Source organism: Vulpes lagopus, chromosome 2, assembly GCF_018345385.1.
Source record: "Vulpes lagopus strain Blue_001 chromosome 2, ASM1834538v1, whole genome shotgun sequence".
Lineage (NCBI taxonomy): Eukaryota > Metazoa > Chordata > Mammalia > Carnivora > Canidae > Vulpes > Vulpes lagopus.
The window spans coordinates 84,863,053-84,882,949 of NC_054825.1; the positions used below are offsets into that span (position 1 = coordinate 84,863,053).

General features: G+C 37.5%; 1 protein-coding gene across 2 annotated transcripts in view; it reads right to left on the bottom strand.

Moving 5' to 3' along the window:
- The window catches only part of HBS1L (HBS1 like translational GTPase), an 88,517-nt gene extending 69,515 nt beyond the window's left edge, over positions 1–19,002 (bottom strand). The window contains exons 1-5 of one of the 2 annotated variants that reach the window (XM_041745670.1): positions 18,810–19,002; positions 14,674–14,739; positions 6,362–6,490; positions 5,449–5,643; positions 269–4,172 (exon numbers count right to left, since the gene is read on the bottom strand). In XM_041745670.1, coding sequence (XP_041601604.1) covers positions 2,701–4,172; positions 5,449–5,643; positions 6,362–6,490; positions 14,674–14,739; positions 18,810–18,852 — 1,905 coding nt within the window. In that variant the 5' untranslated portion in view covers positions 18,853–19,002 and the 3' untranslated portion in view covers positions 269–2,700. Of the gene's footprint in view, positions 1–268; positions 4,173–5,448; positions 5,644–6,361; positions 6,491–14,673; positions 14,740–18,809 lie in introns of those variants that run through there. The other variant, XM_041745669.1, reaches the window with a different exon arrangement.
- Positions 19,003–19,897: the final 895 nt, after the last annotated feature.

Consider the following 19,897-nt stretch of genomic DNA (forward strand, 5'->3'; position numbering starts at 1 on the left):
GTAATTTTAAATGTCTTGTACTTGGCGCTTGCCTTTGGCCCAGGGCGTGATCCTGGAGACCCGGGATCGAATCCCACATCAGGCTCCCGGTGCATGGAGCCTGCTTCTCCCTCTGCCTATGTCTCTGCCTCTCTCTCTCTCTCTCTCTGTGACTATCATAAATAAATAAAAAATTAAAAAAAAAAAAATTTTTAAATGTCTTGTACTTTGTATCACTTAGAATATTATTATAATATCATTTATATTCCTAAAGAAAAATATTAATGTACCTGATCATAATGCAAATAAACATGGCCTTGCATCACAAAACTGATACTGGAATTAGAAAATAAGCCAAAACTCTTAGCATACCTTAGCTACCAAGACACACAAAAGTCAATCAAAAACTAGTAGTCAATGCAGAATATGCACTTAGTGCAAACAATCATCATTGGCAGTATATCCATAACAGGCACTGGTCTCTTTATCAACGGTCAAAGGCCAAAGGTGGGAGGGGCAAGCAGCCTTCTTGGTTCCACTCTCTGAATCTAAGAGACTGTGACACTTCATTAGTCAACAAGGCCATATCATGTATGTACCTGACAGACTAGTAGCCATGACAAGGGAAAGAGTTCCCTCTTTCCTATTTAAAAATTATTGCCTTCCCTATCATTCTGCAATACAGATTTTCCTCCTAAAGAAATAATCTTATAAGTGGTAGTTATAATCCTAATAAGTCAACAAAAGGAGACCTAGTTCACTCTACAAGATCTACTATATGGCTTAAAAGTATTCTATTTCCACTTGAAAATCTGTTATAAAAGGTAAAAAATAATAGTACCACTGTTCAACTTCAGTATGGGTTAAATATGTATTTGTGGATTCATGTGCAAGCAGATCACTTGCGTAACATTTCATCTATCTGCAATTATTGTCAGTTCCAAACAAACTCATAGAATACAATTCACTTCTAAGTTGGAGACTGCCCATAAATAAATCCAGTTGAAGAGTCATATACTAATTCAAATTCTAAAACTGACCATAAAATATAACATGATTTGTATGATCTCCTAAGCATCAGTACACTGTGCATTGAAGCATGCAATTAAAAACAAAACCTGAAAAAAAAAATAAAAAAAAAACAAAAAACAAAAAAAAAAACAAAACCTGAAGACATCACAAAAAAAGCATTTGGTCAAGAACAACGACATTAATTCTAGCTTAAGTGTTCCCACCAAAACACTGGATATAAAAAAATCAAACACAGCTAAAAATATTGGAATGTCATTCTGAGAATAAACTGAAACGAGAAATACAAAACAAAACAAAAAAATTATCAAAAGCATAGAGAAGTAGCTGTCAGAGAAAAATACTACCTTATTGGGAAAAGGTCAGCTATTTCAATTTCATTAAGAAGTAACATTTTAGATACTATTTTTTTCCTGCAAGAAATACTAATAATAATAATAATAAAAAGGAACACTAATAATACAGTATCAGCATCCTCTTATGCAAAAGACTATCATTCCTAATGGGCAGTTTTCCTTAGTATTCCAGATTACTAGAAACTATGAAGTATAAATTCACATTGTTAGCATTAGTAATTCCTCTCATTCTACTCATTCCTTGCCCTAGAGCAGTGGCTCTCAAGTAAAAGTAGCACACCAAAATCACCTGGGGACTATTTTAAAAATACACAATCCCAAATGTCATCCCTCAGAGACTGATTGATCATGTCTAGAGTGAAGCCACAGTATCTGTGTTTTGAAAAAACTCCCCCAGTGATTCTGTTAGTAGAGGACCACTGCTTTAAGGGATAAATTACATACTTGTTTCTAATGACCAGAAGAGCTCTTATTTGGTCTACCATTGCTGAAATTTTGTCAATGTAGCGCATACAGCTATCAGTTTCAAAGAGGAAAACTCCACATTTCATTATTCCCAGTAAAAAAAAAGGGTGAGAGATCCGATAAATCTATCTATTCAAACAATATGCAACCATACTTGAGAAGACTTTCTATATATTTATTTTAAAGTATGCATTTAGGACAAAGAGTTTTTAAAATGTATAAAAATAATTTATGTATTAATCCAACTTCAGTATGTACATGGCCCCCTAAAGGAGTTTCATTTTATTATCATCAAAAGTGTATTTCAACAATCTCCACAGTATTCTTAAAAGTCAGGAATTTTAAAATTTTCTATTAGAAAACTTTTAAGTACCCACCTACAGAAAAATAATGAATGGGAATGATATCACTAATATTTTAAAATAGAATTACATCTCACCTATGCTATGCCACAAATCACAGGAGAAATCTTCATCACTAAACTATAATAATCCCAAGTGGCATTTTCATTTAAGAGCAAAGCACAAAAATACTTTAAAAAGAAAATGTCTCATTGTAAAAACTTATAAAGTTGAATGCTTCAAACAAAAACATCTGAAAGGTTTGATTTCATATCAAGTTTCCATACGCACTCTGTAAACATACACCCATTTTAAGCTATCAACTTAAATAAAGCCAATTATCACTAAAAGATACAGTAAAAAAAAAAATTCAGTGCAAAAATACATATCAACTGAAGCTATCAACTGACTTAAGACAATTTTAATATAAAAATCACAACTTGAATCCCATAATATAAAGTAACCCTATAAAGATTTTAAATTATTTAAAACAAAAGCTCTACAACAGTGATCAAGTTTTCCTTTTGTTACTATTCTCTAGTGAAAGCTTTCTTTTGACTAGCTTTTACAATGTCATCAGGAGATGCTGATTTGAAGTCAAATGGTGTTATTGCTATAAGAGGACCTATTTCTTTGTCCTTTATGTCTTGAACTTGTCTACTATAAAGAAAAGTCTTATATAGGTCAAGGGTGCGTCGTCTGCAGCTTTTCATTGGATAACGAAGACACAGTGTTGAAGCAAAAGCTGAAGGTCTAGCAGCAAGGGCCTTGGTCCAAGAGAGAGAAAAAGGTGGTTTCCTAGTCAAAGGGCCTTTATTGGTTTTCTTGTAATCCTTAGCAAAATTGAAATTTTTCCCTAACTTTGAACTTAAAACTTTTGTTCCTGATGTTGGAGCAACTGATTGGTCTACCGCATGTTTTGGACCAAAATTAGGGGTTTTTATAAGGACACTAAGATCAATATTTGAATCTATTCCAGGTGACCTCATTTCAGATAAAGTGAGATTAAAGGAATCCTTCTTAATCTGAGAGTTGTCTATTTCAATTGTTTCTGCGATCAAATCAGAAAGTGACAAATCCTCAAGGTCTCTTGTAGGAGAAGCTTTACAAAATGCCAGAGATGACAGAGATCCTGTTAATTCTGATATTCCAGTTGAAGATGGATATCGGTTTCCTAGCTGCGACAGGGGAAAGGATTCTAAACTTAGATCTGTAAAACTAGCAGATGACTGGCTACAAAGATCAGATAACGTAAAGCACTGGCTTGGATTATTTTCTTTGTGTTCCTGAAACAGTTCAGCTAGGGATGGACTTTCAGACTGGGAAAACTGCAAACTGTCATTTTTTAAAAGGTAATTTTTGGCACTTTGTTCAACTGAAGAAACACTTCCAACTTCAGTCATTTCACTAGCATTTAAATGATCATGAGCCATATTTTCCAATGAGCTAGTTAAGAGCAAAGGATTATTTAAATTTCCTATGCTGTTTTGTACTGGAATGTTTTGCAAATCAGGTAGGGAATTATTTTGAATACAAAAAGAGTTATTAGATGTTATGTTCTTTATCATTAAGGATTTTAAATCTGGTATTTCTTTGAATGAAGAATCATCTTTGGAAACATATTCAGATTCATGAGGTCTTAACATATTAGCACCTAGATTCTTTGAAAATAGACTTTCCAGGCCATCTGTGGACGATAATTTGACTGATGGTTGACTTTTACAAGAATCTCTTGGCATATCATCAATTAGGTCAGCTAGTGACAGCTCTTTTGTTAACTTACATGATTCTAGTTTCTTTTCACTTTTAGGTCTGTCAAGTTTCTTTTTTTTATGGAGTAAATAGTGACTTGGTACAACTGAGGAATTATGATATAATCCAGATTTTGCCAATGAGCCAGAAAAATCAAAGGGTTTGCTACTACAATCCAAGTGGTTTGTGGATTGAGGACAAGAGCTTTGAACATTATCAGCTGAGACTTGAGAGGAAGATAATAAGACTCCTTACCTTACAAAAGCCATTAATTTTCAGATGAATAGGTTGACATATGCAGAAGACAGTCACAGCAACCAAAAGGAAACATGAAATGAGGCATTTAATTACTAAATGTTTCTTTTGACTATAACATGAATAAAGTGATCAAATATTTGATCATTACTTAATAAAAAGTGAACACTCTAAAAAAAACAATTAATAAAGGAATTTTACCTTCCTTTTACCACCTTAGCTTTTTTAAAGTGACCTTCATACTTTGTTCACTGATATATACAAATATAAGTACCAAGTCAGTCAATATTCTAATTTTCACAAATTTTATAATGTAAGGTTTTAACATATTGAAATTATCGTCAGGATTGTCTCAAATTCAAAATGTCTAAAAAACCAACAAAAAGAAATAGTTCATCTTCTCCTGTATTTTTAATGTATTAAAAACAAATAATATTCTGTAATTTCTGGGATAAACTATTATTAGTAAAGATAAAATATTATAGATTCATTTTCATACGGTCAGTTACAAGTGCTTCCCCATCAAAACTCTTATTTATTTTTTTTTCAAAACTTTTAAAATTTAAATAGAAAAATAAAACACCACCCTTATTTCATGGTAAAAGACTGCATACAACTTTGTTGTGGTAAAAAAAATCCAGTCCTCAGGTTACAGGAAATAACCCATTTGATAAATAACCATGCTCCTACTGACAGATACCATACCAATTACTATAAAGATACCTCAGTTCCCTTCTTATGTCAATTAAATTTGAAATTTAACCCCAAATTCTATAAATTTAAAATTAAAGATTTGGCTTTGAAATGCAAAAGTAGTGTAATTATGATACTTATGATATTTAAATAAAACTAATACATTTACTATAAATGCTGAAAATATAATGGCATTTTTGTAATAAACTGGCTATTAATTTCCATCTCCTAACCCATTAGAGTAAAAAAATAACAAAAAAAAAACAACAATCAAAAAGCTCCCTAAGCTACTGACAAGAAGCAACAAATGTCCTCTTGTTTTTATCTGACTTTATTTCCCCTATATTCTGCAAGTTACCAAAAAGAGCAGAGAAATAATCAAAAAACAAGCTTTCACAAAAGGAAGAGAACACAGCACTCAGCTTAAAAGTTCACAAATGGGAAAATCAAGTGATGATAATCAGGATTATTTTAACATGCACAATTTTCTGCCCATTTTTCTAAACAGCCAAATCAAATCAAAGCCTCTTTTAAAGCATTAACTGTAAAACTAAAAGAGAACAAGTTCTAAAACATACCTTTTGCTATCTTCCCTGAAGATATTTCTCCCTCACTCTTGACCTTCCAATTCTGCATTGTCTCTTGTTCCAGAACCACTGCCAGAGCCTTCTGCACATCAAACTTGTTCTTCAGAACTGCATCAATCAAAGTGTCATCTGGCACAGCATCTCCAAGTACCTCTCTCATGTGATCAAGGCATGAATAAAGACGAGCTAGAACAGAAAATAATTAAAAGCCATACTAAATGGTGCCATGAAAGAACCCTCAATCTTCAAAACAACAACAAAAGATCTGAAACTATATTTAGGATGTTCAACTTTCCTCTTTTCTTGGCAAAAATTATTTATAATGATATTTTTATCCACAATATACCTATCTTTCCCGATTAGAGCTCATGAAATAATGAATATTGCTGAGAGAAAACAAATCACTGAAGTTTCTCTCCTAAGGAGATGAAATAAAGATCTCAGTCAAAAATTCCAGTTACTAAATAATAGCCACACAACCAATTTTTCAACCATACAATTAGCCATACACTACACACAAAATATACTTAATAAAATGTAAATATCTGGGATGCCCGCATGGCTCAGTGGTTGAGCATCTGCCTTTGGCTCAGGGCATGGTCCCGGAGTCCTGGGATCAAGTCCCACATCAGACTCCTCATAGGGAGCCTGCTTTTCCCTCTGCCTCTCTCTCTCTCTCTCTCTCTCTCTCTCTCTCCCTGTCTCTCATGAAAAAACAAATCTTTAAAAATAAATAAATGAAATAAAATAAAATGTAAATTTCCCTTGAGTATACAAGAGACATTTGTACCATTCCTACCCACAATCACTACTATGAACAATTACAATAAATCTGGTAAATTCTAGTATATTAATTATCAATCATTTCTGACATGAAGTACAGATAAACTACTTTTTACTATACCTTGATCAATTCCACTCAGCTGATGGTTCAAAAGAGAACTGGAGGACTCTTTCAGGCCTTCGTAATCGTATTCTTCTACAGGCTCAACAAGGGAAGGTTTGTCGCGCTGCGAGTAAATAAACTGAGCAGCTAGAAGAGAAAATGATGGAAGAATGCTGTAGCACAGCCACTTCCCATTAAGTTTTCTTTTTTTCCCCATAAAAATTAAATATTCTGACCTACCACCTATGGCTATTTACCTACATTCTATAAATGGATAAAAACAAAAACAAATGAAGACAAAACATACCAAACCCTAAATCCTGCCCAGATGTCCTTAGCAACTGCTCAGCTGGCCTCTTGCTATCATCATCCTTCGTTCTTCCTATCTCCAAAATCTCCAGTTTTCAAACATTGTGTTTCCAACTCCTCATCCCTGCCTATTACTCCATCTTCACACAAAATGTTCTCTTCTTTGGAACAAATATTTCAAACCACAAACCAAACATTCTTATTTGCATAAATTAAGAAAATACTAAAAACAATTTAATTTTCATTTTCCAAGAACTGCTAATTTTATCTGAACCCAACAGTTGACCAAAATCACAGGCCTTAACTTTTGAACAACTCCTACTTTTAAACACTGTCTACACTGTATGCTAGTGTCACATACCTAACTTTGACTTTCAGATATCAGTCTGTGCCAATCTATAGCACTGAGTGTCATCACCCAATATATATCTGGTATTGTATATTTCATTAAAAGGAGGACAGACAAAATATTGAAGTGCCAATATATGCCTGAATATCATAAACAAAATACAAGCAAGCAAAGGAGAAAATGGACACCACGCCCAAAGTGTGACTCTTTCACCTCAGCTGGACGCTAAATGCACTCAATTCCTAGAGATTGTGCTCAATTGTGGAGAAAGAAAATTAAAGAACAAGAAAGATTGAAATTTTATTACAGTATTCTACAGGCAAGTTGTTACTAGGGATTTTATATTATGTAGCTTTCTAGAAGAGAGCATGAATAGCACTCAAGTCTACTGTTTACTGTTCACATATTTAACTTCTGTTCATGTTTTTAAGGCATAATCTATGAAAGAAAGGGAAACCAATTACAATTCAAGGTTTATAGCTACTGCATATAAATAATGCACATACAGATATTAGATAATACTATGGTTTATATGTAACACCCAGAAGGCTGTAGCATAAGCGCTTCTCTATTCATAGAATAAACCAATGATGGCCTTTAGAGATAGATGCATAGGAAAGGCAAAGAAGAAAAATGTAATGATGTATTTTAAAAGCCAAATGAGGGGCGCCTGGGTGGCTCAGTTGGTTAAGCATCTGCCTTCTCTCAGGTCATGATCCCATGGTCCTGGAATTGAGCCTGAGAGAAGGGAGCCTGCTTCTCCCTCTCCCCTTCCCCTCTGCTTGTGCACGCGCACTCTCTTTCTCAAATAAATAAATAAAAAATAAATAAATAAATAAATAAATAAATTCTTTTAAATAAAAGCCAAAAAAGTAGTACAAGTGCCACAGAAGCACAGATTAAGTAATCACTGAAGATTGGCACAGTTATGAAAAGATGAGGTAAAAGCATCAGAAAACCTGAGGAAGCGGAAGACATCTCTGGCAAGGAGAACCAATAAGAGAGATCAACAACAGCCGAGAGAATTCAATCTATTCTGCTATCAGGCATGCTTACTTACCTACTCACACTAAATGATAAAGAGAATAAGGGTGTAACAACATTCAAGTTGCTTTGGTTTATGATATTTTCCCCCCAACACTTCAATGTTTGGCATCATCACCTAATAGCAGCAGGTACAAAATAACGCCCACCACAGAATATTACACTGTTACCATAATGGTACTGCACTGCCCGAGAGATCCACAATGCTTCCTCTCTTGGCTCAGGTTGGAGGATGTGTGTCTTGCTTTGTGCATGCTTAGTGCCTTCCACTCCAATATCTGTGAGCATTTTGCCTTTGCAACATCACTCGTTAGTTCAACTCTTTCTCATTAAGCTTTTTAATATATTTTTTAAAGTCCTATATTTACTGGAATATTTATTAGGAAGTTAAGCTATCTTCTTAAATGTGTTAAGCATTTTTATTAAGATAATTACTGTTCTTGCTAATACTTTACAGGTTGAGTGATCTGTCATGATCCTATTTTTTACCCAGATGTTGTTATTTTCAGTGTACAGTTTTGAAGACCATAAGGTCTTTCAAGGATACACATACTATATTGTATATATATCTTCCTATATATCCCCCTCTAGTTCAAGGAGAATATAACACTATTATATAAAGTCAGCATGGCTAAACAGAAGAGACATCTTATTTATAGACTCTAAGATTACCACTATTTTCATGTTAAAATCCCAGAATGAGGACTTGTCTTACAATCAAATGGCACCTCAACATTATGTAATACTTAGACTGACAGATTTACTTTAAGTGGTACGTAAAATAACGATATCCCTTACATTCTGTGATATCTTAAAACATAGTACTAAAAAATGTAAACTGGGCCACTTTGTGCCTGATTTACAAATTCTTTTCCTAGCTAAAATAAACTGCTCAGTTTAGCCTAAGAGTAACAAGTATACTTTCCTCAACTTCCTCTCATAGCTTTCACCTGTGAGGAAAACCCCAAGAAAAAAATCAAAAATTAATTTTTGAGGAAAAAAAATCAGATAATATTTCTCAGCAATTTTCACTTAGGATATATTGATAAGGAAAAGAAAGTTGTCACTATTCAGGCTGCTGCTCAACCTCAGAGGAGCTATTTTTTTCTGGGGGGATGGGGGTTCCTTACCACCAATCCACACACAAATCCAACTCAGAAACCTATACTGCTGCCACTATTTTAGAGGCAGTGTTGGCTGGATTTGCTGGGAAGTGGGTCAGGATGGAGGGTAGACAAATTCCCCAGGGTAAGTAACTACTAGTGGGGGAAAAACAGTGCAAATCTTTGAAGGTGAAATGAGAACCCAAAAGGCAACAAATACAATAAAAGAGCAATAAAAAAGCAACGAAGAAAAAAGGATAGATATAAAATGCTATTCTTTTCTAAATTAATTCACAAACTTTAATGGAAATGCTTTCTGAAAAACCAGGACACCCACGGTGACTTTTAAAACTTAAGGCATTTTAACAAACATAAAAGTTCAAAGAATTCAAAATCTAAGTCCTACAACTGCCCCAAATGTTTTCTAAAAACCTTAAAATAAAAATCACATAAGAGGTACTCATTAATGACACAGCTATCTGGGCTTCTTCCTCTGGAGGTTCTGATTCAGTGATACTGGAAATGGGGCAGGGAATCTATATTTTTAAATGACTCCCAGCTGACCAACATCAGCAGTGAAGATCCAGAAACACTGCCCTCCAAGTCCCTGCTGTGGTCCACTCTGTGCAGTCATCAGCTTCCTTAGGAAAATATTGCCCCTTGACTCACATTCCTCCAACAAGCAGAAAAAACACACCTACAATTAAAAACCACCTCCCAAGTCTTTCCCCTTCCTTTCCCAGTCCTCATTCCTACTGCAACTGCATTATAGTGTGAGTGTTCTCAAATGAGCCTCACATAAAGGCCACTGCTCAAGCACTACTGTCTTCCTCTGTCCAGGATGCCAGTCTTCCTCCCAGATTACCAGTCCAATCCCCCCTCTTCCAAAGTACCTTCCCAGACTCCTTCATACAGGACTATGGCTTCCCCCACTCAATATATATATATTCCCCCACCATACTGCTGTGGCATATCTGAAGAGGACTTTTAACATGTTACCTTATACTAATTTATAAATTTATTAGAGTAGGGTTTTCCTTACACGTTAACTTATGCTCAATAAAAATTCTGAATTGGAATGAACTGAATAAGGATCACTACCATTTAAGTAATCATTGGAGGCCTTTTGACCAAGGTGCCTCCAATGCCTTGATAACAAATGGAAAATGAGGCCAAAAAAAAAGGAAAATGAGGCCAGAGTCAATTCCTGTAAATGCCTCAGGATTAAGAACAATCAAAAAAAGCCAACTAGGCTTTCCTAAATAATGCAACCCTTAAACTAGAACCAATCAAATAACTTCTCTGCTTTATTTCCTTTTTTTTAAGATTTTATTTATTTATTAGAGAGAGAGAGAGAGAGAGAGAGAGGCAGAGGGAGAAGCAGGCTTCATGCAGGGAGCCTGACGTGGGACTTGATCCCGGGTCTCCAGGATCATGCCCCCAGCTAAAGGCAGCACTAAGCCGCTGAGCCCCCGGGGCTGTCCTGTTTCCTGTCGTTTCTATAAAAACCTTATCCCAGGGGCACCTGGGTGGCTCAGTGGTTGAGCTTCTGCCTTGGACTCAGGGCATGGTCCCAGAGTCCCATTAAGTCCCACATCAGGCTCCTGAGAGGAGCCTGGTTCTCCTATGTGTCTGCCTCTTTCTCTGTGTCTCTCATGAATAAATAAAATATTAAAAAAAAAAAAAAACATCTTGCCCCAGCTCCATTCCAGTGGAACACTCCTAACCACTTCCAGTTTGGAGCCGCCTGACTCAAACTAACATTTGAATTCAAATAAATTAAAAATTTTAATATGCCTCAATTTATCTTTCAACACTTCTAATTATAGTAGGCAAAACAAAACCCGTATCTGTCCAAATAAAGTAATATATGTGTTCTTTTTGCCATCCCCAATTCTTTGACATATGTTCAATATTCAATATCAAAGTCAATTTTTCCAAAGGGAAAAAAGTAACATTTAGAAATCACCTTTCCATCACAAAAACTGTGCTTAGCAGAGTTCAAAAAAATATATGTGCTGATGAATTTTAGAAAAAATTAATACACTGATAAAATCACTCAATTATCAGAATTCATTAGGACCATGAATATGATCTTTTCAATGACTTTGACTGTTTCTTTAAGAACAGAGAGAGGGGATCCCTGGGTGGCTCAGCGGTTTCGCGCCTGCCTTTGGCCCAGGGCGCGATCCTGGAGTCCCGGGCTCCCGGCATGGAGCCTGTTTCTCCCTCTGCCTGTGTCTCTGCCTCTCTCTCTCTCTTTCTCATAAATAAATAAAAATAAATCTTAAAAAAAAAAAAAAGAACAGAGAGAAGATTGTTCTAAAACTATTCATTTTTTACTGAAAATCACTTGGAAACTATACCACTAAAGAGGAAACATTTCTGATCTAATATCACTATTTTATACATGCTTTGAAAACTTAAAAATCCAAAACCACGTGTTTTCGTTAAAAATACAGTTTGTCACAGAAAAAACTCAAAATCATTTAACCATTTATCTCCTACTTCAATAATGTCATCGATTTCTTGGAGTGTACAAAGAATAAAACTGTACTGAATATGAGCCACCCACAAGACACACATGAAGAGCTATGACAGACACAAGGATAAACTCTGAGCTCAAGAAAGGGAGGCCATGAATGTAAATCTCAGAAAATCACCCATAGAATGTCTGACCTGGTGTACCATCTATTCCTAACCCAAGATTAATGAGCATGATTTATCCAGATAAGCCTAGATAAATCAATGTGCTGAGCTGCAAGATTAAGATGTCTTTCAGTAGTCTCTCCCTCTGAAAAGGTTCCCACCCTTGTGCAAGCCAGATTCAAACAACTTCCAAATCCTGTAGACCTCAACTCCTATAATTATCTCTCGAATCTATCTCCAAATCTAATGCTACCACCTTTGTCCTAAACAAATGATTCTCAAAGCAATCATCAACATACCACAGAGGGCTTGTTAAAACAGAAGCTGTGCCCCACTCCAAGTTTCTAACTCTGGAACAGGGCCAAGAATTATTTTGCTAATAAATTCTGAAGGGACGTTAATGGTATATGGGCCACATTTTGAGAACACTGTCCTCAAATATCCCCGTCTCTAGATTAGTATAATAATCTCCAAACTAATCTATGTATATTCACTCGTGTACCACCTTCAATCCAGTCTCTACTATGTAGAAGAGATTTTTTTTAACTCCAATCTAATTATCACACCCACATTATCTAATTTCATGAACATACCATGCTTTTTACTGAAGCTTACAATATGAGTGATGAAGTTAATGCTACCAGCTATCACTTTATCATCTAGTCAACTGTGACAGGATTATTACAAGAGCCCAAAAGGGTTAACCCACGAAGTTGTTTGTTTTTGTTTTAACAACTGCAAATGGCAAGTGTCTGGGAGGTTCCTTAGAAAAAATGAAATTTCTTTTATTCTTCATCCCTACAAAATGTGGCCTTGAACCCCTACATAAGGAATGCTTATTAAGCCATCTCTCATGTTCAAACCCAGCCTTCTTTATTCTGTCTTGTGATGCTGGGGTTGTAGTCTCTAGGAAATTCATTTCTTCGACAGCTGGCTCCCTTTTAGGATCAGCCAATGGGGAGATGCTAAAAGGAGACCAGAAGGCCAGGGGAGGGGGACGCCTGGGTGTCTCAGTGGTTGAGCATCTGCCTTTGGCTCAGGGTGTGATCCCAGAGTCCCTGGATAGGGTCCTGCATCAGGCTCTCTACCTAGAGCCTGCTTCTCCTTCCTCTTCCTATGTCTCTGCCTCTCTCTCTATGTTTCTCACAAATAAATACATAAAATCTTGGGGTGGGGGGCAGGAGAGGAAGGCACATGCTCCTTTCCTATTTGCTTCTTGTCTAGCTCCCTTTGACCCTGCAATACTGCACGCTGCAAGAACAGCAATTAGTACCAATGAGGAGCTTGTCCAAAACTCCCAGAACCAGCTTCCATGTGTCCCTAGCCACATCCTTCAGACACCATGACCAGCCAATCAGCTAGTATTCCCTCTTCAAAAGGCTGAATCCCAGCTTCACGGGGTCCTTTCACCAATACCAGTACCAGCCATGCAGTGTCCCCGTCCTCAGAAGTCTGAGTCCCCATTCACCAGTCCCTCTTCTGAACTTCAGAGGCAAAGCATAACCGTCTTATCACAGGTTTAAGTCCCAGTCCTCCAAGGGTCTAACCTCACCCATATGCTCCTCTAGAACTAGGTATGCTTCCTGAAGTTACCACCTCCTTGATAACCGGTGCAATTTCTATCTCCTAACAGGATCCTGACTGGTAACAGTGTAACACTAGAGCAAGAAAGGAAAGGCCTTGATTACTACGGCTAAATGATGAGACTACCAATGAAGAGCTAGATGCATTTCAGAGGAACAAGTCACAGGATAAGCAATGGCAGGAACAGAAGAGGTGCTAAGACAACTTGTGGAACACCTATGCTGTATAAAGAAAAAGGAATTTGTGCTCGCTTCGGGAGCACATATACTAAAGGGAATTCTGTAAAGTCAGAAGGGACATATTTGGTCTTCAGAGACTAAAAGTGAGATTAAAGCAGGCACAGGTCTATAGGACAGCTCCATAAACAATATAGTACTAAAGACAAGGTGGATTTCAATACAAATGTTAATTATATTAAGCCTGTAAACTTGGAGAAAATGAGTTTTGTGAATTATATTTCTATTATACCTAACTGAATTTAATTTTACCCCTTCGTGGCATAGTAAAATCCAGCAGGGCATTTTAAGCAACTATTTCTAGAGTAGGCTGAAGTTTGAAGACAAATATATTATTAGGAAAATTATAGAAATGGTCTGGTCAAACACTCTATGCTGAAAAGAAGATACGAATGTTCATGTTTTCTTTATATGGTGGCAAACAAGAACTCTTTCTGCAGGTAAGACAGGAGATGCAGCTCTGATGCAGAATCCTATAGGAATGTGAACTCTAAAATCACTCTGGCTCCAGAGAACTGAACCACACATATTTGATTCATTTAACAAGCTGTTTAATGGTAGATAAACTGAAGTACTGTATGAAGGGAAGTCTATGCATAACATCTCAATGTTTCCAAAATTCAAGAGATTTCCTGAGTATATAACATTAATTGCTACTGGCCTTCAGAAGTCCTAGATTTTGTTATTGACTAAATTACCATTTCGGTACAATTTAGATTAACTGCATGTCACAAAGAATACTGGAAAAAACATTACAAAGAATATTGGAAAAAACATAGTTTTCAAAGATTTCTTCAAATTGTTTTAAGCTAAATTATGAAATCAAAACTTTATAATTCTATTCATGGATAAAGAAATGATTTTATATACCTTTAAGAGTTAAAAACGATATCTTTTTAAGTGTTACATAGTATTAAAAACAAAAAAAAAGTGTTACATAGTATTATAGTCTTATGTAACACATAAGACTATATGGAACTAATCCTAGAATCACAATAATACTTAACATTTTTTAACATCCAAATAATGGAAATCAAAGTATTTTTTAGAAGTCACCTGTTGATGGCGAAATACAATAATCATCCTCGACAGACTGGCCATAGAGATCATCATCTTCAAAATCTAAAATAAAAACACAAGAGATAAATTCTTCACAAGTTCTTTTTATATTCTTAGCTATTAACAAGAAAGCATCTAACTTCTCTCCAAACTAAATTAAATTGTACCTCAAAATTAAAGGAAACTTGGAATGTCTACTTTTCCAAAAAATTCTAAAAACTTTACCCACAAAGTAGGTACTTACTGACTTTCTATATTCATCAAGGCATATGTAGTTCTTCAGTTTTTAAGCTAGTTGGGTTTTATTAAAATTGTTCCAAGTTTTTATTGCATGTGATCAAAAAAGGATAGTCCAAAGACCACAAACTTGAATCCTCTCTCCAGTATTAAAATCTGAAATATGTCTTCCATTCATTTTTTTCATCAAGTGCCTTCTGTGACCAAAGCATTTATTTCCCATACAACGGACTAGTACAGGATATACGATCAGATCATGAAAAGTTTTTCTTCATGTTGAGCTAGTTAATTTCTACAAAAACCATCTTATCGGGGCACCTGGGTGGCTCAGTGGATGAGCGTCTGTCTTTGCTCAGGTCGTGATCCTGAGGTCCTGGGATGGAGTCCTGAATCAGGCTCCCATAAGGAGCCTGCTTCTCTCTCTGCCTATGTCTCTGCCTCTGTGTCTCTCATGAATAATTTTTTTTTTTTTTTATGATAGTCACACAAGAGAGAGAGAGAGAGAAATAGAGAGAGAGAGAGGCAGAGACATAGGCAGAGGGAGAATTAGGCTCCACGCACCGGGAGCCCGACGTGGGATTCGATCCCGGGTCTCCAGGATCGCGCCCTGGGCCAAAGGCAGGAGCCAAACCGCTGCGCCACCCAGGGATCCCCATGAATAAATTTAAAAAAAAAGAAAAGAAAACATCTTATCCTAAATTCTCTTACGCTCTCTGATCATGCTAGCTGGACTTTTTTCCTACTGACTGGAATATGTAGTTTGCCCATATTTTCCTAAGGCTGTTTTTATTTTCCTCATTAAGGTTCCAACTCTAAGTCATCTATTTGCATACGTCTTCCCTGACCACTCTGGTAAAGAGACAAGCCCCGCTGCCACTTTTACTCTCTAGCACACTTCTCCAATTGATTGTCTTCGAAGCACTATATCTGCTTCATTCCATGAGACTATAAGGTCCTTCAGGGAAAGGCTCTGTCTTAGCCAACTACCAGCCATGACTGGAACTAAATTAGTTCTCATTGTAGTATAAATTAATGAGACCATTTAAAATGAAAATGCTCAAGAAAGATAAATATATTTACATAAATGTATCTATTCATTTGATAAATAGATTATGCCAGGGATTACTAGATGTATCTGAGGGACAACACTGAATGACAGGTGCATTCCAAGATTTCTATGAATCTAAAATCTAACAGGAAACATAGACACGAATGCAAGCAATTACAAAATTATATGACAAGTATTTGAGACATGAGAAACAGTGATTTGGGATTACACATATGAACATCAAAAATAGAACAGGGAGTGGGGTGGCTAGGGAAAGATTCTCTGGAATGTAGTAGTTAAACAAATTCCAAAGGATAGTTTCTGAGGGTATTCATATAGCAGGAACAGCATGTGCAAGGGCTGAGACCAAATATTTATGGCAAAGAGAAATTAGATAAATTTTACTACTGGATAAAAACATGTATGAATCGGGGATCCCTGGGTGGCTCAGCGGTTTGGCGCCTGCCTTTGGCCCGGGGTGCGATCCTGGAGACCCGGGATCGAATCCCACGTCGGGCTCCCGGTGCATGGAGCCTGCTTCTCCCTCCTCCTGAGTCTCTGCCTCTCTCTCTCTCTATCATAAATAAATAAATCTTTTACAAAAAAAAAAAAAAATGTATGAATCAATAAATTATCGGATCACAATCCCAAGTAAACAATATATTAGCAAATAAATGGGGAGCCATTTACAAAATATTATTTTTAGATATTCATATGACAAGAAACATTTTTACTAAGTCAGCTTTTCAACTGAAATTGACCCTAACAGTACTACAGTATAAAAAGATGAAGAGAATTCATTCCTAATATCTTTGTAAAGAGGCTCTTTTCCTCAACAAAATTCCATAGTATTTACTGCACATAAAGCATTGTACCAGCTACTGGAGGAAATGAACAATAGAGTAAAAATAACAATGAAGTATGGACTAAGTCATACTTTTAAATTAGAAGCTAATTTAGTATTAGCTAAAGACAGTCATGTAAAGTACTAAAGTACTATCCAAATTACAGAGAACAAAGTGAAAGTTAAAAAGAGGAACCAATAGGTTTAAAGCACATAATCTCTCTAATAACATCACATTACTTTTGAGAATTTTCAAATTATTATTCGAAAATAATAGAAAGGGGAAATATCAACTGAGAAAAAAAAGAAACTGAATCCTTAAAATGAACAGAACTTCTATAAGCAGGAAATGGGAATGAACCTCCCATGCTATAGGAACAGCTCGTTTATGATGTCATCAATTGTTCCAAAGAAACATGAAAAAAGACAACCTGAACTGGGGCTGCCCAGTAAGATATTTAGCACTCTCTCCCACTGGCCAAGCACCTCTCCTCTAGGAAGACTTTCCTTCCCATAGAAATTCTGCCTAAACTCCTCCAACCCACCCTGAATAAGGCTCACTTACATAACTCCCACTGCACCTTGGGAGTACTTTCTGTAGCACGTCATACTGGAATCATCTGTCACTTGTATATTTCTCCCTTTAGATTCCCTCAAACATCTTACTATCAGTATCAGTCCCCATAGCTTAGAGCAGTACTCTAAGTCCCCAATTAATGTAGGCTGAGGAAATTATAAGTACTGATTTAAAAAAATGAGTAAGAAAAAAAAAAATGAGTAAGTTGCAATTAGGCCTATTCATATTTTTTATATCAAAACCTCAAAAATATCTTTCAGGCTAAAGTCATCTCTCAGGTAGCAGTGATCCACAAGACATGCTTACACACACTGCAACACTTAAAAGGGCCACCAAGGTGAAGTGAACAACAGGAACCTAATGTGCCAGGCCAAGTAGATGACAGTCTCCAAATGTAGCACAGGTTGTTAGCCACTCCCTGCCAAGGTTGGGGTATACTGATGCTCTAGAATAATCGTCTGGCAGTGCCAATAACAACCACCAACATATTAAGCACACTTACACGATCTGCACTTTAAAAAGCAATAGGTCTTTACTCCCTTTTTGCACTCCTTCATTTGTTGTTTATAATTTTAGTTTGCATGATACTTGGTGATGCCAATTACCTATTGCATAGAGATGATGCACTTCTCCTAAACTAATTCTAACTCCTAGAGAACATTCATATGTACATTTTTTACTTCATTTTTTAAAAATCAAGATGTTCCGGAGCCCCCTTGCTTCTGGTACTGCTTTTTTTCCCCTCCACTCCAAAATACATTTTAATTGAGCATTATCAACCAAGAACTGAGTACATACACCTCAAGATCAGCTAATCCACTTATTCACTTGACCTTTCTAATACCTATCTTTCTTATCGTCTCCTAAGTCTCCAATTTAACTTGAAATTCACTGAAAATAAGTTCTCAGCTCAGGTCAGGTTCTGCACTAAATATGCGCGAACAAACACACACGATTTACCATGTATGTCTAAGTTACAGCACAAGAGCTGAAGATAAGCATGAAGTCAATCCGTCTTTTACAAATAAGCATCGTTTCACGGGCACTTTTGGAAGCGGGGTGGGAAGAGACTACCTGCAAGTAGGCAATTGTCCACCCGACCTGGGAGGAGGCAACAGGAGGGGGAGATGATAACGCTTAGGTGCATAAATACCAAGAGATCCCAACCTTCCTAAATGTCTTTCCCATACGACGAGGTACCTCCCCGCCCTAAATGACTAAAATCAATACCAGAGGGCAGAAATCACGACTTAAAACAGTGCCATCCGCTGGCACTCGGATGTCCTGTTATTTTCTCCAACCGAGCCTCCTCTGAACTCCAGCCTGGCACCACTCACCAGAAACTCACAGATCCAAGCGCAAGCCACCGGGCGGGAGTCCCAGCTGGAACCGCGAAAATGACGTCCCGGCATGACCCTGCCACTTACCTTCATCGTAGTTATAGCCTCGGACATTCCGATGCCGGGCCATGGCGGCGGAGAGGGCGTTCGCCACAGCTCCTCACAAAACACACGGCTTAAGTACGGAGACCGCGCCGACTGCGACCCGGACAACACACGCGCGCCATCTTGGCTTCCGGCAGGCCTCTGCGCTGAGCGCCTGCGCACGCGCGACGTCTTCTCTGCGCACTGCACGGCGGCTCCCTGGGGGCGGGGCTCGCCTCCCCGGGGCGCATGCGCACACGTGCGCACACATGCGCACGGAGACCGTCTTTGGACGAGGGCCTGCCCGCAGATAGGTTGATTGACAGAAGGTTAAAAGGGGCGGGATCCCAGCGTCTCCTGTTTGTCGATTTAGAGCAAAGGCTTGGAGCCAGGAGCCCTTGGCCTACGTCAGCGTCCCAGGTTATTTCCAGAATCTGGTTTCTGACAGTGAAGAGGCCTGTGCGCTCCGTAGAGGCAGGAAACTTCTGTAACTTTCATCTTTGAGGCGGGCACATAACAGGCGTTCACAAACGTGCACAGATTTCGTTTAAGAATCAATTAGTCCTAGATTTGGGGGGAGACGGGAAAGCCCGTTCCACGGGTATGTATGGTTAACGGAGAACCTGGCTGCAAAAGATCACTGCGCTTTCACGTCTCTGCTCCGTCCTGCGTTACCGGGTCTAGCGAACAGCTCCTGCCCGTGGGGATACAGACGAGCAGCAGCAGCAGCACCAAGGGGCGCCCGAGCGGCCCGGTCGGTCAAGCCTCTGCCTTGGGCTCGGGTTATAATCCTGGTGTCCTGGGGTGGAGCCCACATTGGGCTCCCTGCTCCCTCTCCTTCTGCTATTCCTGCTGCTTGTGCTCGCTATGTCAAATAAATAAAATCTTTTTTAAAAAAAATTCTATGCGTATTCACTGAACATTCATTCGTGGAACATTGGAGCATGCGTAACATGCTTACAGTATTAAATACAGCTTTTTTTAAGACATAGTACTGGCTTTAGCTACCCTCATTTCTTAGAACACAAGTGGGGAAAAAATACGAAGTGAATGATGCCATGTTAAAAACCAGCATCATTATTATACTGAAC